The sequence below is a fragment of the Musca vetustissima genome, unplaced genomic scaffold (assembly GCF_032173495.1).
Source record: "Musca vetustissima isolate MV318-11 ecotype Yass unplaced genomic scaffold, APGP_CSIRO_Mvet_v1 utg6539, whole genome shotgun sequence".
Lineage (NCBI taxonomy): Eukaryota > Metazoa > Arthropoda > Insecta > Diptera > Muscidae > Musca > Musca vetustissima.
Window position 1 is genome coordinate 58,415 of NW_026880603.1, and position 23,846 is coordinate 82,260.

At 28.3% G+C, this 23,846-nt stretch overlaps 1 protein-coding gene and 2 non-coding genes across 3 annotated transcripts; all 3 read left to right on the plus strand.

Moving 5' to 3' along the window:
- The first annotated feature begins 8,179 nt into the window (after positions 1-8,179).
- Positions 8,180-17,222, plus strand: LOC133326302 (sialin). The gene is made up of 7 exons (XM_061534975.1): positions 8,180-8,240; positions 13,293-13,435; positions 14,308-14,544; positions 14,610-14,915; positions 15,924-16,203; positions 16,270-16,511; positions 17,064-17,222. The coding sequence occupies exons 1-7, from the start codon at positions 8,213-8,215 to the stop codon at positions 17,220-17,222; spliced, it is 1,395 nt and encodes a 464-aa protein (XP_061390959.1). The 5' UTR covers positions 8,180-8,212.
- A 3,559-nt stretch (positions 17,223-20,781) lies between these two features.
- Positions 20,782-20,853, plus strand: Trnaa-ugc (transfer RNA alanine (anticodon UGC)). The gene has a single exon. It is a non-coding gene; the product is annotated as a tRNA-Ala (tRNA).
- Positions 20,854-21,081: 228 nt separating this feature from the next.
- Trnam-cau (transfer RNA methionine (anticodon CAU)) lies at positions 21,082-21,153 on the plus strand. Its single transcript has one exon. It is a non-coding gene; the product is annotated as a tRNA-Met (tRNA).
- The last annotated feature ends 2,693 nt before the right edge of the window (positions 21,154-23,846 follow it).

The window sequence follows — 23,846 nt, forward strand, 5'->3', positions numbered from 1 at the left end:
TGCTAGTGAAATTCTTACCGATAATATGATTTTCTCTAAAAATCTCTATTGATTAAATTATTTTTCTCAATATATCTTATCGATAACAAGAACTTTTAAATATTTTGGTTTTTTTTACAAATTGTTTCCGATAACTCAATTTTCTATATACTCAATTATCAACAAAACAAGTTTCTATAAAAAAAAACGTTGTCGATAACAAAATTTTCTATATAATTCGTTGTCAATAACATGATTTCCCCTAATCATGTATGTATATCGATACCAATATGTCCTGTAAAAGATCGAAAGGATAATAAGATTTTCTATAGAGAATACTGTCGTTATATATATAATTGATTCAATAAAAATAAATAAATATAAAATTATTCATGTGATCTCTAATAAACGTCATAAAATACGTTTACATTGCAGCTGACATATCAACTTTATATAATTTTAAAACTAGATTTTGTACGTCGATTTAGAACAAAAATTGTCACAGAAATTATGAGCACAGTGAAACGTGTATGTATACGTAAACAAATAACAGCTGACTGTTATATCTTAATACAAGTCTAAACATCGAGGATTTACTTCCTCGATTTAAAGCGGATTTACATATAACATCTAATCATGATTAAAGGCTGAATCAGGGTTTATTTTCTTAATCAGGCAGAATTTACCATGATTTATCATACAAATTTAAATCATCGTGCGGCAGGGTTTATTTTAAGTCATGATCGAAATCATGATACGACTGAGATGCAACGCGGTTTTTTACGAAGAAATACAACTCTCCCACAATGTACCAAAATTTGCAACTGTTTTCACATGTTGTTTGTTTTTAAATTTAACGATTGCCAAATACAAAAATTTTTGTATATTTAGGCATTTTTTTACTTTCGAAACGACCAAAGTATTGCAAAACTGTTTTAATCTTCTTTTCATTTTGAAATTGCAAACAAAAATTTTTGGCGCAAATTAATAATTTTGTATGTATACTAACAAACATCAGCTGATCGGCATTTAGATCATGATTAAAGGTATGTGTAAACAATTGGGGTGTATTTCTGGATTTCGTTAATCGAGTCGATTTAAAATGAACTTTTAGAAAGATTTTTTTATAAAAAAAACTATTTCTTAAATATAATAAAAACTAATTTTATATCCATTCTTACAACTATCAGTCACAAATTGCCTTTTATAAAGAAAATCGAATTGACATTGAAATACCATTGCAGCTAATCATTTTTATGCAGACTTTGTATACAAAATAAAAAATTCTCATAAGAATTATTTTATAAAAGCTGGCTTTAGTGGTTTTTGTTGTTTGTTGAAAAATTACAATTGCTGTTGGCTAAAAATAATTCTCACTTTATTTATTGTTATTATGTTTTCCCCTACTTGTGATGATGATGAGCTGTCACGTCACGATTTTTTTGTTGGTTTTTTTATAAGAAGTTCTTAAACATGAAGTGTTTCGATTTCAATTTTCGTAGCCATAACCACCATGATTAAATGGGAATTATGTAAATGCGTTAAGTGTTATATATCTCTATATGGGTGTAAATGTGATACAAATAAAATAAATAATTATTATTCCGATAACATAGCGTATAGGAACTTCCGATAATTGATTTGTGAGGGTTATGTCTGTTTGTTGGATATAGAATATATAAATATGATGGGGGATTACTTTTTGTGATTCGAAATACTTCCCTTTTAATAGAGAGGGAATTATTATTTTAATGTCATTTATTTTAAAATGAGTAATTTGCCTTGTCACTCATTCGATAAATGTGTTTTATTTATTTGTTTTAATACGCTTAATTGTCATTTAAATAATTAACTGTTTCAAATACATATGATTAATTTAGAGGAACAATTTAATGATATTATTTAAATAATTAAATAATATATAATTAATACAAAAAATATAATGCTATTACTAATTCCGGTAACTAATATTAAACAGGTGTTAGAAGAAATTCCTGTGGCAAATGTAGATTAATTCAGAAGAAGTCATTTGCAAATATAAGCAATTATCGAATTGTATATTTGGTTTTAAATTCCGAAATGTAGTTAATTTCTAAAAATTTCTTAGTATTTACAAGTTGAACCGAATATTGACAGGTTTATCTACAATTCATACAGTTATTTTGTTCTGGTTTTAATAAAACGCAATTGAAATCACTGAAGCATAACATTAAACCAAATAACTTATTTCATATTTTGCATAAATTAAATTTTTTAAATAACATTTCATGTTTGTCTGATTATTATTATAATTATGAGAATATCTTTTTTTAACGAAACAATAATAGTTATAATTAGAATATTATTAATTAATAAAAAATAATATTCGATGGGGAGATTATAAAGAATCTCTTTATAATATATTCTTGTCGATAAGAGAAAATAATTTCAATAATAATATTTTTGAAAGGATTTTTTTTGCGATAGGAAAATCGTGTTTAGGATAAACCATGGCACAGTGAATAGGTAGTCCATTTAGCGCAGCTGATGTCTTGATTAACTGTCAAAGTGGGTAATTTCTACTTGAATTCGATGTGCAGTGTTGCCAACCATTTGAAATATTATATGGAAAAATTTGACAGATAATCGAAACAAAAACAAAGGTTTTTGTTTTGATACATCACCTTATTATTGCATCATAATTTATTTGGTCATTTTTGTGAACACGTAGGAACTAGTTCTACTTCTGGTCAATATTTTTATAATTCTATTAGGAATTTTGATGCTAACCAAATCTTCAAAATAATCTCTTATACAAGATTTTTCTAATAACTGTTTTAAATAAAAATATTTTATTGCTAGGTTTTGCGATAGAAAAAGCTTGTTCAGACTATTCCTTCTAAACCGACTTGATTTGTAAATCAAGGAACAAATTACTAGCTGTTTAGACTAGCTAGACAAAAAAGTTGACAGTCAGCTGATATTTGTTTACGTATACACACACATTTCATTATTTTCATAATTTATGTGGCCATGTTTGCGATCAGATTGAAATTATTTCTACTTCTGGTCAATATTTTTATACTGTAATAGGAATTTGGTTAGGAATGCTAACCAAAACTTCAAAATAATCTCTTATACAAGATTTCTGTAAAAACTGTTGTTAATAAAAATATTTTACTACTAATTTTTTTCGATCGAAAAAATCTTGTTTAGACTATTCCTTCTAAAACAATTCGATTTGTAAATCCTAGCTGTATAGGCTAGCTAGACTATAAAGTTGACAGTCAGCTGATATTAGTTTGCATATGCATACACATGACATTGTTTTCATAATTTATGTGGTCATTTTTGTGAACACATGGTAATTAGTTCTACTTCTGGTCAATTGTTTTATAATACGAATGGGAATTTTAATGCTAACCTAAACTTCAAAATTATCTCCTATACAAGAGATCTGTCAAAACTGTTGTTAATAAAAATATTTGACTGCTAAGTTTTGCGATAGAAAAAGCTTGTAGTCTAGCTATTCCTTCTAAAACAATTTGATTTGTAAATCGAGGAACTAAATCCTGTCAACTTTGTAGACTAGCAAGACTACAAAGTTGACAGTCAGCTGATGTTTGTTTACATATACATGCACATGTCATTGTTTACATAATTTATGCGACCATTTCTACTTCTGGTCAATATTTTTATAATTCTAATAAGAATTTTAATGCTAATAAAACTTCAAAATAATCTCCTATACAAGATTTTTGTTAAAACTGTTGTTAATTAAAATATTTTATCACTAATTTTTGCGATTGAAAAAGCTTGTTAAGACTATGGCTTCTAAAACGACTTGATTTGTAATTCGGGGAACTAAATGCTAGCTGTTTAGACTAGCTAAACCATAAATTTGACAGTCAGCTGATATTTGTTTACATATACATACACATTTGTTCGTTATACGATATTTACCTTTTGCATAGAAAATATTATTTAAAACAGTTCGATAACTTATCGTCTAACCTTAAGTATGGTCCAAAAATTTTAACTAAATTTAAAAATGTGCAGAATAATGCACCCTCATTGGCCTCTCTAAAAATCCTTCATCTAAATACCTTCACCTTCAATATTCGACATCGAATTTATTAATTCATATGAACCATAAGAAAATGATTTATTAGCCCCCATTTTTATTATTTTATAATTTGCCATTGATTATGTTGGGAAAAACACAAGAACACAAGCCTGAAGATATCACTGCGAAATTAATTGCATGTACTTATGTTTTATGGGCTAATTAAAAAATGATTATTTTTTTGTTTATAACTCAGCCATCTTGATAATCTTTAACACGATCTTTTGAAATAGGACTGATTAAAAATTTTTGTTCATGCGGTAATCATGAGGGTGATTTCAATGGTTTATCGGTGGGGGTAAATAAAAATCTCTAATCTTTAATGCTAAATAATAACAATAATTATAGATTTTCTTTACGTAAATATTGTTATAAAACATATGTTTGTGCCAGTTCAAAAAAAAAAGTTGGAACACTCGATTACAGTAAATTCTAATAAACAATCATTTATCAACCATAAATATTAATATTAATTAATCTAGTGCAATTAAAAAAAATACTAGACTAAATGTTTTGCAAATCAGGGTTGTATTTCTTAGCATCTACTCAAAAATGTCTTGTGTGAAGTCAATGTTACAACCATGGCATATAAATAAGGTCACCCAGGGAGACCAGTTGATAATCGATACCTCTCAAGTTTGCTGTCAAAATGCATTATTGTGAATTGACTTCCATTATGAAAACATAAACAAAGTCGAAATTTATGACATTCGACTTGAGAAAAAACATGTGATTTCCGATTTCGATTGCCATCTTCGTGACCTTATTAATAAATCTTGGTTACAACCATGGCATTATTATACAAGGTAGTCTCATGCAGTCATATGTTTCCAATTTTTCAAAAAATTGCCTTTGATAGTATTCAGCTTTCAAAATTTAAATGAAAAATGGCAAAAATTGCTAAATCAATAATATTTATAAATATTTTGAAGTTCCCTGCCTCTAAAACTTATAAATAAAGGATGTAACAAACATAGTTAAATCTTGAGAGCAATGTTCAGCTTTAGAAAATATATTTTGTTTAATTTATATATTTTGTATACATCACATTAATCCTGTTCACAAATCCAGTGGATTATATTTTACATATACGCTATGGAATCGACATTAAAGATCGAGTGGAGTTTTATAATGGCATAATTATGGAAGGTAGTCTCATTTGAGGAATTGATAATGGCGACCCTTTTTAATATGCAAATCATATATCAATTTCAAATAAAATAAAAACATCCATAAATTTTATGTAGTCCATTGACGCATTTTCGATAAATTTTTCAAAAATTGTACTTTGTTCTTAAGATGTAACTATGGGTGTTATAACTTATAATTTTAGGTTTTGGAGGTTGGGATTTTTAATTCAATTTTAATAAATATAAGTAGTTTCTCAAATTTTTGCCACTGAACATATGTTCATAAATATCTAAGATCATAAAAATCTTAAAAGCTGAATGTTGTCAAAAGCAAATTTATGAAAACATTGGAAACATGTGTCTGCATGAGCCTACCTTGTATAATTATGCCTGAATGTTTACATCAAAGCCTATTAATAAGGTCATCCAGGGAGACCAGCTGGATATCAGCTGTCTCTAAGTTTGCTGTCAAATTCCATTATTGTGAATTGACTTCCATTATGAAAAAGTAAACAAAGTTCAAATTTTTTGACATTCGACTTGAGATTCTGATTCCCGCTTGCTATGTGGCCTTATTAATAGATACTGGTTTACATATATAAAAAACCATGACACAATAAATTGGTACTCCATTTAGCGCAGCTGACTATCCGATTAACTGCCAAAGTTCATAGCTTGTACTTGAATTCGATGTGCAATGTTGCCAACCATGAGAAATATTAATATATAACATTTGACAGATGGTTGAATTGAAAACAGATGTTTTTGTTTTGTTATTAAGATTTCTGATTTAATTTTTAGATACAACATGGAGCACGTTTAGACTACTAAATCCACTCAATCTCAAATGTCAATTCCATATTATATTTGACGTATACGATATGTAATTAACATTTGAGATTGAGTGGATTTCGTAAATCTAAACTCACTTTTAATGTGTTTATTAATTAATTATGTTAACCATTCTCCATGTGAATCAAAAAATGGGCTTTTAGACTATTCTTTCTAAATTGAGATAAAAAATGATTTACAGCTGACAGTCAGCTGTTATTTGTTTATGTATACATACACATTTCAAATTATTGGTCTGTTCCCGTACTGCAAGAATCTACTAGATTTTACTATTTTCTTCGATATCATAAAGGAAAATTTGTTATCGTAGTTAAAAGTAACAGATTCTAGCAGTACGGGAACAGACCAAATAGTAACATTTATTATTATTAAATTAAACACATTTTAAAGTTTCCAGCTGTTTCCACATTTTTTTCGGAACTATGTTAAATTTTATCGTATTGTGAAGCATAATCTGATGCATTGTTTTGGTATAAAATCGAGAAATTGAGTGGAATTAAATTTATATGGAAAATTATCACAATAAAAGCTATTGTCTAAACATACCATAAGTGCAGTTATAATAGTTTGATGACTAAGCCACCATATATAATAATATTTTGTTGTGGTTATACAATTATTGAGACAAGTTGACACTTTGGATTTTCAAATTAAATCCATTTCAGCTGTTAACAATTCTAAGAAAAGTGAAATTAACTTGCAGTGGGAAAATATGGGATTGATAAGGGATTTTGGTTTTATTTGCGGGTGCAATTGCATTTAGGTTATAAACAATATCAGAAATGAACTATAAAAGTCATAACTGTGTTTTGAAAATTATTTATAAAATCAAATCAATATTAAATTCCAGGAATAATGCGATAACATTTTTAGAGTCAAGTTTGTTTTATCAAAAAATATTACTATCGGTAGAATTGACTACTGAAAAAATAAATATCACATGGATATAATTTAGGAAATATTATCGAAAACAGTATTAACAGATTTTATAAAAGCGCATTTAGACTTTCCCTTCTAAATCTAATTCGAGGAACTAAATATTAGCTGTATAGACTATTGGTCATTATGCAATAATAACCTGATGTATCAAAACAAAAACCTTTATTTTTGTCTCGACTCTCTGTCAAATTTGTCCTTATAATATTTCACATGGTTGGCAACCTTGCACATCGTATTCAAATAAAATTACCCACTTTGACAATCGATCGTGACATCAGCTGCGCTAAATGGACTACGTATTTATTGTGCCATACTATTGGTATTCAAATGATATTAAGTTGCCAATCAGCTGATATTTGTTTACGCTGGTGCAAAAAACAGTGTTGTATTTGAATATTTCGAGCAAATTGAGATAATGAGTCAATTTAATTTTGTATGGTAAATTCAGGTGAATGTAGATCGAATTAGCTAAAAATCGGGATAATATGCATTATCATGATATAAAATATAATCTAAACGCCCTATAAGTAGATGTGCCAACAACAGTTTACAACAAAACTGTTGTGGAGATTGATTACTTTAAAAGTATTAAAGCAATGAAGCTATTTTAAACAGTAGCTTAATTTAGAACTTATTTTTTATTGTTTTTGCAAAATAGTCAGGCTTAATCCCAGTTTGTTGTTTTTATAAAAAAAAACAACTATTTATTAGTGGGGAATGTATGGTATTGTCCGCCGAGGGGTAAAAAAAACTAAGGGAACTGATGAGGATCAGTGGCGAGTTCCGAAACTATAGTCTTCCCTGCCTTACCCCTCGGCAGACAATGCCATACATTCCCCACTAATAAATAGTTGTTTTTTTTATAAAAACAACAAACTGGGATTAAGCCTGACTATTTTGCAAAAACAAAATACAAATGGTATCCCAAATAACCCGCCAAACACTACTTATTTTTTATTAATATAATAATTTTTACTAATTTACATCCATTTTTTTCTTTTCATTACAGTTTTTTCCCGTGAAGATCACTAAAGAGGAGAATAAACAATAAGCAACGTGACTATGCCTAAACAAATCTGAAAATAACCAACCTCAATACCTCAAAGCAACGATCGCTCTTCCCTTGCGCATATATACCTCAGTATTTAGTTTTAAATAAAATTTTTGCAACATTAAAAAACACACACAAATATTTTAAGATAACAAAATGGTGCACACAAATTTACCATCATGGCGTAAGTATTTTCGAAACATATTTGTCAAAATAATTTTCAAGTGTTGAATTTTTAAACAAAAATATTTAAATATTCTAAACATGAACATTCAACATTTATTTTTCATCAGTAAAAAAGAGCGTCTTTGATAAATTTTTGTATGTATGCCAAACTAGTGACACGTTGAGATTATAATTTTACAAAATAGTTGGTTGGGAATATTTTCGAGGGAGATTTTTTTTTGTTACGCTATTTGAAATTTAAATATTTTATGCTAATGATAAATTTGGGAGTCGGGATATTTAAAAAATGTGTTAGCGATTGTTGATGAGCAGATATTTATAATAATATTTTTTATACAAATTACCAGGAAGATCTTGTTATCGATCTTCCCAATAACAAGATTTATTATAAATAATATAACGATTACAAATATTTGTTAAAGATAAGGTTATCGATAACGAGAGTTTTTATAAAAAATAAAGTCGATAACAAGTAGTGTATACAGAAAATGTTTTTATAACAATATTTGTTGTGAAAAATTTTGTGGATAAACATTTTTTTCTATATAGAAAATGTTTTCATAGAGAAAATATTGTTATCGACAACATTTTCTATAGAAAATATTATTATCGACAGTATTTTATATAGAAAATATTGTTTCTACAGTATTTTATAGAGAAAATATTAACATCATTTTTTATCATATTTTTATCGACAAGATTTGCCATAGAAAATATTGTTATCGGCGTTGTTTTCTATAGCAAATATTCTTCTCAACAGTAATTTCAACATGAAATATTGTTGTCGACAGTATTTTCAAAAGAAAATATTGTTATCGACACTATTCTCTATAGAAAATATTGTTATCGACAGTATTTGCTATAGAAAATATTGTTAACGACACTATTTTCTATAGAAAATGTTGTTATCGACAGTATTTTCTCTAAAAAATATGGCTATCGAAAATATTTACCCTAAAAAATTTTGATATTGACATTATTTGCTCAAACCAGTTATCGACAGTACTTTTTATAGAAAATATTGTTATCGACAGTATTTTCTATAGAAAATATTGTTATCGATGGCATTTTCTATAGAAAATATTGTTATTGACAGTTTTTTATATTAAAAATGTTGTTATCGACAGTATTTTCTAAAGAAAATACTGTTATCGACACTATTTTCAACAGAAACCTATTGTTATCTACAACAAATAGAATTTGCTATAGTATATATAGTTATCGATAGTATTTTTATAGAAAATAATATTATCGGTAGTATTTTCGATAGAAAACATTATTATCGATAGTATTTTCTATAGAAAATATTGTTATCGATAGTATTTTCTATAGAAAATATTGTTATCGATAGTATTTTCTATAGAAAATATTGTTATCGATAGCATTCTCTATAGAAAATATTGTTATCGATAGCATTTTCTATAGAAAATATTGTTATCGACAGTATTTTCAGTAGAGAATATTGTTATTGACATTAATTTCTAGGCAAAATATTGTAATCGACACTATTTTCTAGAAAAAAAACATTTTTATCGAAAAAAATTGAATAGATTTGCTATAGAGATTATTGTTATCGACTGGATGTATTGCAGGAAATCTTTTAAAAATGAGGAAACGCATATTGAAACACCTCAACAAACTACAATTCAAACCAAAACGTCACCATTAGCTTCCTACTAACCCAGTTACTTCAAATTTACGTCACATTAAATTCACCATAAAAATGCTTAGTTTCTAAGCTGTCATTCGGGTGTAAAATAAGCCATTATCTTCTCATAAATAACAAAAAGAAAGAAAAACACAAACTCACTACTAACAAATTGCCCAATGATTTATTTAACACAAATATTAGTTTATTAACATTTTTATTGGAAAAACAACACAAAACGTGTTGACATGACTCGTGTGCCTACCCTCACAAAGAATCCAGACCTTTCATAAATAAATAAAATGCGGTAATAACAACATTGTCATTTAAATATAAAAAAACAACTACAATTTTTTGTTTTTGTTTAAAATTAGTTATGGTCTAACGCAAAACACAAATAAACCCGTCCGACAATTTAAACAAAATGCATTTTTCCAAAAAGCATGAAATTGTTATTTTTATTGCAAATAGAATAATAAAAAAACTAAACAAAAAAGTGTAGAATTTTTTATTAGTAGAATTAACAAAAAGAAATAAATAAAAACAAAAACAAATTTGTTTTATATTGCGTGTGACAAAGCTTATTAAATATTGTAGTTGTAGCGAAAATTACTATATTATTTTCATTCGATTCAAATCTGCATGCTAATAATTATATATATTGAGAGGAAACTTTTTTAAAAGTACAATATCAAGATCAGAATACTCCCTATTAAACATGTGATTCTATTGTTTTGAAAAATAAAATTATATTTTGTCATTGTAAACCTCATTAAATATTGTCAACTTAAATAAAATGTGCGGTTTAATTGTAATAATAATAACAATATATTTATCAACATGATTCTTATGCTTAAATACCTTTGTTTAGAATATTCGATATAAAAAATCATTACATAGGTAAATTTTTTAGAGAATAATACTCAAAAATTATCGAAAATATTTCAGAGAGCAAATGAAAATGATGTCGAAATGCAAATAATGTCGCAATGCTATCGATAACAACATTCTAAGTGGGCATTAGTGTCGTGAATATCTGTTTCTATATTAAAAGCTGTCGATAACAATATTTTGTACAAGAAAGTTGGCGATAATAACATTTTTTATATTAAATATTGTCGATAACTATTTTTTCTATAAAAAATACTATCGGTAACAATATCTTCAACAGAAAATACTATCGATAACAATATGTTCTATTGAAAATACTGCGTATAATAATTTTTCGATAACTATATTTTCTTCATAAAATATTATCGATAAATGTATTTTCTATAGAAAATACTGTCGATAACAATATTTTCTTTGGAAAATATTGTTGGTAACAATATTTTCTATAAAGTATACATTCGATAACAACATTTTCTATAAAATATACATTCGATAACAATATTCTGTATAAAATATACATTCGATGGAAAATACTCTCGATATTTTTGTCGATAACAATATATTCTGTGGAAAATTCTGTCGATAGCTATATTTTCTTTATGAAATGTTTCCGATAATTTTATATAATCTGTGGAAATTGTTGCCGATAAAAAAATTTTCTATAGTAATTTCTTTCTACGATAATTATAGTTTCATTTATGAATGTTATCTATAATTATATTTTCTATGGGAAATTTTGTCGATAACAATATTTTCTATGGATAATATTGGCGAGAATTCTGTCGATAACAATATTTTCTGTATACTGTCGACAACAATATTTTCTATAGGAAATGTTGCAGCTAATAATACTGCCGATAAAAATACTTTGTATAGAAAATGTCGTCGATAACAATATCTTCTACATAAAGTACTATCGCTAACATTATGTTCTATGGAAAATACTGTGTATCACAGTATTTCGTATTAAACATACTGTCGATAACTATATTTTCTTCATAAAATATTATCAATAACTATATTTTCTTCATAAAATTTTGTCAATAACAATATTTTCTATAGAAAATGTTGTCCATTTCGAAATTTTCTATTGAAAATGTTGTCCATTTCGAAATTTTCTATAAAAAATATTGTTATCGACTGTAGTTTATGAAGAACATTTCTTATCGATAACAATTATTTTCTTTTATTTCTATTTATTTATTTAATGTTATCGATAATTACAGGAAATACTGTCGATAACAATGTTTCCCATGAAATACATAGTCAATAGTTTTCACTAGAAAACTTTGCCAATATCAATATTTTCTAAATAAAATATATGGTCTGTTCCCGTCCTGCAAGAATCTATTAGATTTTACAATTTTTTGCGATATCATAAAGGAAAATTCGTTATCGTAGTAAAAAGTAGTAGATTCTAGCAGTACGGGAACAGACCAATAGTCGATCACTATACGTATATAGCTTAATTTTTAGTAGCAAATGCTTTCGATAAATATGTTTTCTGTCGATAAAAATATATATTGTTACGTTCTTGGATTTTACTAATCCCGTGTAGACGTTGTTTTATTTCCCGATACTATTCGTACCAAATAAAACGCAGGTTCTTTCAGATTACGATTATTACAATGATTTTATTCACACAACTTTACTTTGCACTTTACTTTACACGACGGTTTCAATTCGCGATCTGATTCACCACTGACTCACTGCCTTTCCATTCCCTCTATTTATATGAGCCCTGCCTGTCGCTACAGAAGTTTCTAGACGATCTGGTAACACCTAGATCACGAACAATCTACCAATGCAACAAACACATTGAGTAACAATAACAACAAACTTACTGAGTGAACAATAACAACAACAAACTTGAGTAAACAAACTTACAATAACAACAACACATATACAGGCGAGGGAATAACAAAGAAAGAGGAATGACGTTTAACAAGAATTGTACGACAATAACAAAATAGAAAATGAAAGAGGAAATGGAAGGATGTAGAAAAATCTATACAGTGGTTGTTGTTGTGAAGTTATTCAAATAAACTGCGTAGTAGAAATTTACGTTACAATTCAAATTCTTAAATTAACGGAATTCATCTAAATTAACTTAAATCTAAAGTTATATTCGTAACAATATTTAAAAAATGCTGTCGATAACAATAGTATTTATAGAAAATCATACCGATAACGTTCTTTTGATATACAATTTCTTACTAAAATATCGATTTTCTGTAAAAATGTTTAACGATAATTCGATTTTCTATATGAAAAGCTTTCGATAATGTTTTCAGTAGAATTTAGTGCCGATAAAAATATTTTCTGTATTTTTTTTTTTTTTTTGATTTTTAATAAAAATGCTATCGACAACATTATTTCTTAAGAAATGTTTTTTTAGAATATTTATGTTATTTATTATAAATAACATCGATAAAAATAATTTCGATATTTTGTAGTTCATCTCATTTAATCTTCTCTTTCTCTCCCTCTCTCTCTATCTTTTATTTGCAGTAATAATTCCAAAGCGCTTCAACATAGCCGTTATGTTATTTATGGCATGTCTCATGAGTTATATGATGCGTGTCAATTTATCGATAAATATCATTGCTATGGTTAAAAACACAGATGCCAATTCCACAGAAGAGTTGCCAGATGTAAGTATAACAAATGTCAATAACTTTTTTTCTTTATGAATTAGTAAAGCACTTTAGAATTTTTGAAAGAAGAAAGATTTCAATAAATAAAAAACTCTCTCTGGTTCTGAAATATATTAAAAATTGAAAAATTTTACCAGTTTTTGTGCAGGGTGCAGCCACATCTGATCATATTATATCTATCATTTCTTCATAAATTTGATTTTCTTATCAAAATTTAAAAAGAAAAAACATTATTATTCCATATATTTTAATCGAACTACCAACATTCATATTTCGATTATAAATTAATTAGCGATAACTAGATTTCAATATTTATTTATTTATGGTAGCAGTTTGGTGTGTATGTTATTTTATAACTAGAGATAATAAATATTATTTATTAAGTGAAATAAAATTTATGGATTTGGGTTAGACTGCAACAGCTGTATTATTTTCTTACAAAAATTGTGAGTTTGGGTCAGAGCAACAAAATTCTGTAGAAATCCCAAAAAAAATCATGAGTAAATATTGACTCGAGCAAGATGAGAAACATGAAGAGTTAGTTTATTGACCGAAGAATTATAATTGCAGGGGCCACTTCAAAAAAAAAAAAAAAAAAAATACCCACATTTATCCCCTTTTTCCAAATTTACGCGAAAATATTCCGACTACTTGTAGATAAATTAAAATTTGTTTAACTAAATATCATAAATACCCTGTTATTTTGTTTGTAAACATAACCTAATATTTACTTAACAAATAATAATATTTATTTATAGTTTATGTTTTATTCTTTTATTTCCGGTTATTGTTTAGCTATTCACAAACAAATATTTAATAAATTTTTACTAGCAAATATTTATAAATGTTTTATTTCTTATCTTCCCCAGTATGGTCCCCGCTATGATTGGAGTCAAAGTGATCAGGCCATGTTGTTGGGTGCCTTCTTCTATGGTTATATGATAACATCCCTGCCAGCCGGTATGTTGGCGGAAAATTTCGGTGGTAAAATTGTGGCGGGTATAGCTTGTCTTTTGGCTGGTATATTAACGGCATTGACACCCCTCGCCGCAGCCTGGAATATGTGGGCTGTGTGGGCCATACGTTTTGGTATTGGTTTTCTAACGGTATGTGTGATCATATTTTAAAATTAACTTGAGATATTAATTTAATGTTTTATTTTCATTTTCAGGGTGTCGTATATCCATGTTGCCATAATCTAGTCTCCAAATGGGCCCCACCCGATGAGAAAGGTAAATTCGTGGCCTCTCTAATGGGTGGCACCTTTGGTACTGTGATAACCTGGCCGATAAGTGGTGTCATTATTGAAAATATGGGTTGGGATTGGGCCTTCTATATGGTGGGTATATTTGTCCTGATTGTGGTCATTGCTTGGTTTATCGTTGTCGATGACAGTCCTGCCCAGCATTCAACCATCAGTATTAAGGAGAGGGAATATATTGAAAAGAGTTTGGGCAACACGGTATCCAACAAGAAGGTAAGTTCTAAAACAAATAAAATCATAAAAATATCCAATGTTATCGATAACTATATTTTGTATAGACTACAAATCTTTAAAAATAGTTTCGATTACTTTGTTTTCTACAGAATATGTAGGCCACAATATTTGTTTATATATATAAGAATGTTTTCATAATAAATATTATCGATATAATCAATTTTTGCGCAAAAATTATCGATTACAAATTTTATATTGAAAATATTGTGGATAAAAATATATTCCCTACCGATAAAAATATGATCATTATTTAATAAATTCGATAACTATTGTCGATAACAAAGTTTTTTATAAAAATTTCTACCGATAACAAAAACAACTTTTTCGGTAGAAACATTGTCGATAACATTTGTTTTCGGTAGAAACATTGTCGGTAACATTTGTTTTCAATAGAAACAGTTGTCGATAACAACTTTTTCTATAGAAACAGTTGTCGATAACAACTTTTTCTATGGAAACAGTTGTCGATAACAACTTTTTCTATAGAAACAGTTGTCGATAACAACTTTTTCTATAGAAACAGTTGTCGATAACAACTTTTTCTATAGAAACAGTTGTCGATAACAACTTTTTCTATAGAAACAGTTGTCGATAACAACAATTTCTATAGAAACAGTTGTCGATAACAACAATTTCTATAGAAACAGTTGTCGATAACAACAATTTCTATAGAAACAGTTGTCGATAACAACAATTTCTATTGAAACAGTTGTCGATAACAATAATTTTTTTAGAAACCGTTGTCGATAACAATAATTTTTATAGAAAAGTCAACAGATAACAACATTCTTCGCCGAAACTTTTGTCGATCCATATTATCTATAGAAATAATGAACGATAAATAATTTTTTATCGTTTTTCTGTTGAAAATATGTTTGATAACTTAATTTTCTATTAAAAAACATTATAAATATAAACATTAATTTATTAATTAATTTATTTATTTTCGATCGTTTGAAACTATTAATTTATGTTATTATTTTACAGCGCTTCCCACCCTACAAAGCCCTGATTGTGTCGCTGCCCTTCTGGTCACTCTTGTTGTTGCATTACGGCAGCATGTGGGGTCTCTTCTTCTTGATTACGGCCACACCGAAATTCTTAAGTGAAGTATTGGGTTTCAATCTGTCATCAGCTGGTTTCTTGTCATCCCTTCCTCACTTGGCCCGTTTGCTTTGTGCCTTTGGTTTTGGTTCAATTGCCGATTTGATTAGACGTAAAAATTGGCTGTCCGTTACTAAAATGCGTAAAGTTTTCTGCTTACCTTGTAAGTCCATCGAAATTTTTTTTCATCTTAATTTTTTACTAATTCAAATTATGTTTATCTCCTTAGCTCACGTCATTCCTGGTATATTGTTGGTTATCTTGGCCTTCTTCGGCAAGGATCCCTATGTTTGCGTGGCCATTATGACAATTTCATTGGGCTTCAATGGTGCTGCTACTGCTTCCAATTTGCAGAACAGCCAAGATTTGGCGCCCAACTATGCTGGTACCTTGTACGGTATTATTAATTGTGTTGGTACCACACCTGGTATTTTCTCACCGTTGATTGTGGCAGCTTTCACAGAAGAAAATGTAAGTATAAGACGTATAATCAAATGATGAGGTTTATTACGATTGACGTTATTGTAAATTGTTAAAATATGACCTATGTAGCCCTACGTACCATATGACCCTAACTATGTAGCCCTACGTACCATATGACCCTAACTATATGTAGATATCATGATGCAATAGCAAGGTGATATAGAAAAAGAAAAACCTTTGTTTTTGTCTCGTCCATCTGTCAAACTCTTCCTTATAATATTTCACATGGTTGGCAACATTGCACATCGAATTCAAGTATAAATTACACACTTTGACAGTTAATGGAGTCATCAGCTGCGCTAAATGGACTATCTATTTGTTGTGCCATGGTAGATATATTTCATATCTTCATACACAGTACGATAAATATGAATGTAAACAGCTAATCAAAATAAATCACATTTCAAATTACGCTTTTTAATAAAACGTGTTATTTCTATACATAACCTTAGTGTGTAAAATAATTTATTACTATTAAGAATTATCCTTTTTAAACCTAACATAAAACTGATTAAATTTCTTTATGTTCCCAATTTTCAGAACACAATCGAACAATGGCATTATATCTTCTTAATCGGTGCCGCTGTTTACATCATTCCCGCCCTAATTTACTGGGTCTTTGGTTCGGGTAAAATCCAAAAATGGAATGAATTAGATACAACATCTTCGAAAGAAGAAATTGTCAATACAAAATTATAAAAAAAAAATATTGCCAAACACACACAAACAAGATAAAATATTTCTTAAAATACGACTTTAAACTTAAAATAAAATGACAAAATACCTGTGTTGTTATTCGTATTTTTTACGAGTGTATACTATTTTTTCTTCGATAAACATGCATTTGAGTCTTTATTTGTATTGTTTCATTTTTCTTAAGAGCTGTGTATTTCCTCTATTGTTTTTTATTATTATAAAATAAGTTAATTTAATTTTAAAAAAATTTTAGAAATGTTATTAGTTTTAAATGTTATATCTATATAAGTATGTAAATTTTGTAATTAATATAGTAAAAATACAAAACAGAAACAAATATAAATAAATAAATATAAAAAGTATTAATAAAAAATATTTTATAATAAAGCGCTGCATTTTTATGGGTTTCATTTGTCAATTCCTTTGCATATATGTCAAATAAATCCTCATAAAGTAGGTTAACCCAGTAAAAGTTCTAATGTATATGCCGTTTAATAGTTCATTTACATAATATTGGATGTCGTTAACCCAGTGGATTTAAATTTGTCAATTTCATTGCATATATGACAAATAAATCTTCAAAAAGTAGGTTGACCGCTAAAAAGAGTTCTAATGAACGAATAAACGGACGATTTTTTTTCTATGCATCATATGATTTATTTTAGTAGACTTGACTGAAAACAGCCGATCCTTAATATGCTATCTTTAAACGTACTATTAGTGGCCCTATAAATTTATAGTGCGTGTAGACTATGAAATTCACTTACGAAGGCAGTTCGGAAAGTTCTTTGCCTAGCACAAAAAGAAAAAGTTAAGTGTTTTGGAAACTTCCATCTCTGTTATGAACACATGTTAAATTTTGTTTCGATCATGCAACTCATTCATATAGAAAAAGGTTTGAAAAAAGACGCATCCGCAATTTTTTTTACAAAGAAAGCACGCATTTCTAATTTTTTATTGCGGATGCGTCTGTTACCATATGAAGGAGTCGCCAGATCGAAATTCGAATTCATATAGAAAAAGGTTTGAAAACAGACGCATCCGCAATTTTTTTACAAAGAAAGCACGCATTTCTAATTTTATATTGCGGATGCGTCTGTTTCCATATGAAGGAGTCGCCAGATCGAAACAAAATTTTACACGTGTTCATTACAGATATGGAAGTTTCCAAAACACTTAACGTTTTCTGTTTATATCGCGAAGAACTTTCCGAACTGCCCTCGTAATATCTAATGCATTCGTGAAGTAATGCTTTAATTGATAGATAGATGTGTTCTTTTCTGATATTTTCTATAAATATTTAATTTTAATTATTATGAAATATTGCAGAACCATTCCCACATATTCTCCGGAGTCTAAACAAAGAGTAGAAGATAGAATAGTAAGAGAAATCGACCAACGTACTCATAATGCAATAATAAGTTGATGTATCAAAACAAAAACATTTGTTTTTGTCTCGATTATCTGTCAAATTTTTCCTTATATTATTTCAAATGGTTGGCGACACTGCACATCGAATTCAAGTAGAAATTACCCACTTTGACAGTTAATCAGGACATCAGCTGCGCTCAATGGACTACCTATTCATTGTGCCATGAACGTACTGATTTGTGCAATTTTTATTATTGACAAGTCACCCTGTGACGGTATTGCCAGATTAAAATCTCATTATTATTAAACACAGGTTAAATTATTCATAAAATATCAGGTGTTGTAGGGTTAATAGTTATGTTGTAGAACCTACAAGAATCTCATATTAATCGAAATTGTTTGAGTAGTAGAATATAAAACGGCATTTACATTACAACTTTTTGTAGGGTTAACTCACATTATGAGAATTTTTTTGACAAATAGGTAATGGAATTGACAATTGAAACCCACTGGGTTAACTAAATCCGGTACAATGTATTACACTTATATTAAGGGAACCCCCCCATTCTCGATTTTATTTTTTCAAGATTTTCAATGGGCTGGTAAAACAAAACCAATGCTTGTTAAGGTTTGTATCTTTACACATATATACTTGAAGATTTAAAATAGAAGAAAAATAATTTACAAAAATTTTTTGTTATTGTTTTGTTGTTGTTTTTTGTAATTAAAGAAAAGTCCTTATTTTTGATGGCGGGCATGATAACTCCTCACTGGAACATCGGAATTCGAAAATTCCAACGGTGTTAGAAAGAGTACATGTCTGGCTCTCGTATGAACTAGGATTATTGACTTCGCTCTAAAATTAAAAAAATGGTGAACCTTTGAAAAAATATTTTTGGAAAATCGCCGATTTTTTACCATAACCCAAGTTAAAAAATAATGAAGATCTTCACCGGTTGGCTTTATCCTAGTTCATACGATAGCTGTACACTCACAGAGAAACGTGTAAAAATTTGAAGTGATTGGGTTATTAGTTTTTGAGTTATCGTGCCCGCCATTCGCAAAAAAATGTTTAGAGAAAAACGCGTTTAAAGTTTGAGAAGCCCTTCTGCCGCCACTTGATGCTGACACAATAAATCGGCTATATCTTCAAGAGTTCTTGAGATTTTCATTTGAAATTTTGTAGGGACATTCTTGAATTAGTGTAGAATCGAATTATATCAACAAAATTTTTGACCCCGAGAATGGGGGGGGGTCCCCTTAACCCTTTGAACCCCGAATTTTTTTCCGTAATCATAGAACAAATTTCTGTTCACAGATTTAATGCAACTAGCTTAGATAGGATATGGACAAAATTTGACATCGCTACATCCTTGCATTCGGGAGATACAGTACATTCTTTCTGAAAAATAAAAGCTCAATATCATAAAAACCAAATGCAAATCGACACAAAAATCATTTTAAATAATTTTCTATATTCTGTTTTACAAGAATCAAAAATAATTCTGATGGTAGTATTCGTACATTTCGAATACGAAGCGATTTAAATAATTGGGACTGTATACACACATGAGTACTGTACACATGTACATTGGGCAATAAAGTTTAACCTTTATGGCCCAAAAGTTCTGTTCCAGCACTTTTTTAATAGTAAAGCTAGTAAAAGGGAATTATTTCAAAATTGCTCTAAGACTAAAAAATAATTTGGAAAGTTCGGGAACGCAAATCTAGTAAATGTACCAAAATTAGATGGCAATACTTCAAAATCAGAGGTTGGCATTCCTGTTTACCCTTTTTATTCGGACAAATTTTTCGTGTAAAAAGTTTACAAAGAGATCGCCATTTTGTTTTGTGTTCTCTTAAATTTGGTTTAATGCTTTACAGGTTTTGTGGGTTCAGGAAAGGTTTTCGAGTAAAAAGTTCCAAAACTTGTAAAATTAGTAGATTATTTTAGGTTCTGGAATGGAACTACTATTTGATTTTTATTCTATTACCCAAAATTTTGTTCGATTTTCCCCTTATAAATTTGAAGATTTATTTTTTGCGAATATAAAAATGTAGGAACATTTTTAATATTCCTTTTCAAATATAGTTCTATTAATTATCTGTATTACAATTAAGTACCATTCGTAATTTGTATACTCCTTCGTTCCTTTAGGTGCGAAAAAAGTCTTCTTTCAAACCCTTTATAGGGGATGTAGCTCAGTGGTAGAGCGTTCGCTTTGCATGTGAAAGGCCCCGGGTTCAATCCCCGGCATCTCCAATGGTTTATATTTTCCAATTGATTTTAATAACAATAGTATAAACAATTGTTTATTCACTTTATTTTTTGTCAAACTAATTGATATATTTAACTCACACATATACATTCACATGTACGTGATATTTCATGTTAAAATATATTTAACATTATATTGTTTTTGCAAACTTCAGCAAATCGTTATCAGTGGTTCGCATGTTATCAGCAATCGTATACGACGTCATATCACGCAGCAGAGTGGCGCAGTGGAAGCGTGCTGGGCCCATAACCCAGAGGTCCGAGGATCGAAACCTTGCTCTGCTAAATACATGTGAAAGGTTTCAATTTTTTTGTGTATATATTTTTTTAATTATTTATAATATTATTATATTTATAATATTAATAATAAATACAAAGTTTTTGAAAGGAATTAAAAACGCGATTTTTTAAGAATAATTTCAATTTTTTGTTGTTTTATGAACTAGATTTATTTCAGAAACTGTGAAAATTTTGAAACTCGTTGTTGAATATTGCCAGCTCTACGTCCTATTTTTAGAGGACAATCATATATTATAACTGGCTGTCATCTATAAAATGTATGTCCTATATCTGTCACCTATTTCTATAATCTTCCATCATTGTCAACTATATTTTTTACCCTCGATCAATATTTATTTTTGTTAATAAAAACAAATTAAAAACTAATTTTTATGAAATTTCAGTGAAATATTTATAAAAATGGGTCCGAATCTTAGCAGGAAAATCATATAACTGCATCCATTTTCGGTGTTTTAAAAATGATTAGACACATTATCTAACTGAATTATCTGTTATTTTATATTTTGAGTTATAAAGGGATTGAAAATTTCGCTACAAAAATATTAATGATTAAATTTTGGTATTTTCAAGTTTTCTGGACACATTTTGAACCGAATTTTTTGTAATTTGATATTTTTGGTTCTATGTTTTTAGGTGTCCCCAATATAAAAATCCGCCCATTATTTTTTAATTTAAAGTGACTGTAATTTACTATTCCTTGTGGACTACGGGTTGGAAAACATAGTCGACATTGGTATACTTCTTTGGCCCGGTCGTACTTAACGACTTTTTAACTCATTTTATATATTTATAAGTAATAAATCTACGCATACTTGGTATGTTCCCGTACTGAAAGAATCTACTCGATTTTACTATTTTCTTCGATATCATAAAGGAAAATTCGTTATCGTAGTAAAAAGTAGTAAATTCTTGCAGTATGGGAACAGACCAAGTATTATTTTTATTAAAAATATATATTTTTCTTTTTGTCATCTATTTTCATATTCAAAATCAGGTGGACCTATGAAAAGATACATATTAAAATTATATATAGTCGGGCTTATACTATGCTTTGTTTTTGTCACGACCATATGTCACATTTTTCCTTAAAATATTTCACATGGTTGGCAACATTGCACATTGAATCCATGCAGAAATTACGCACTTTGACACTTAATCGAGCCATCAGCTGCGCTAAATGGACTACCTATTCATTGTGCCATGGACTATGCCTTATAAATCGATTTCTAATCGTGGTAAAAAATCATAGCTGTTTAGACTATTATTAATATGATATAAAATTGTCAGTCTACTGTTATTCATTTACTTATAGAACATACATATTTCCCTTGTTTAATCATTTCTATGGCAATTTTTTAATCAATAGTTTCATAATTCTAGTAAGTTTAAGTCCAATATGTATAAAAATATATGTTCTTTTAAATTATTTCATTATAAATTTAAACAGATTAAATTTTAACAGGAACCAGTTTGAGAGTTGTCACACTTTTTGTTCGGTATTTAATATTTGAAAGTCGTGCTCTGTAAATTAGTAAATTTTAAAGTACAAACACTTTTTGGCATTTATAACGCAAACACCGAAAAAAAGTTCCTTTAATATAATATTACTTCAGGTTCTTCTGACTAGTTGCTATAACAATTAGACAAAACTCGAATTATTTAGAAATCAGGTTAAAAAGTTATTTATGCTGGGACAGAATTAAAGTAAAAACTTTTGTATATATTTTTTAAATTCATATTGTTTTTATATATTTCTTATCATTCATACATATTATTAAAATTAAATTATAGTACACTGTTTTATTTGTATTTTTTTAATATTTTTTATCCACAGTAATATCAGTTGTTTAATTAATTTAAATTAATTTACTTTTAATTAAAACTTTTAGGGCTGTTATTGTTTGAATCGCCCTATAATGATATTCATACACGAACGTTAATAGGTTCCTATCTCTCTGATGTACCCTGTTATTGCTGCTATCATTTGTAAAGAACACCGCAAAAACAGGTGTTTCATTTATATATATATTTGTTTTTATTACAATAATATTATATTACACTGGTTTATTTTTGTTTCTAATATATTTTATCCACAGTAATATCAGTTATTTAATTATTTCAGAGTAATTTATTTTAAATAAAACATTTTCGGTTGGTTTTTGTATGAATCACCCTATAATGTCATTTAGACGTGAACGTTAATAGTTTGCTAGCTCTCTGATACCCTGCTATTGTTGCTATCGTTTTGTAAAGAGCACCGCAAAACAAGCTGTTTCATTTATTTATATTTTTTAATGCAATTAAATTATATTACACTGTTTTTGTAATCTTTTTGATTCACAGTTATTTCATTGTTTTATAAAGTTTTATTTAAATTAAACATTTCATGTCTGTTATTGTTGCATCGCCCTATTATGTCATCAAGACGTGAACGTTAATAATTTGCTAGCTGTCTGATGTACCCTGTTATTGTTGCTGTCGTTTGTAATGAGAGCCCCCAAAACAGGTGTTTCATAGTAAAATATATAACAAGTGAGGTTTCTTCCAAAAAGAAAAGTTAGATATTTAATAACAACCTAAATTTTTATTTAAATATTTTACTAAATTATTATCACAATTTTTTCCTTAAGATTTTTATTCAATACCCTTTAAAAAATTACTCTCTGGTAATGCCACAA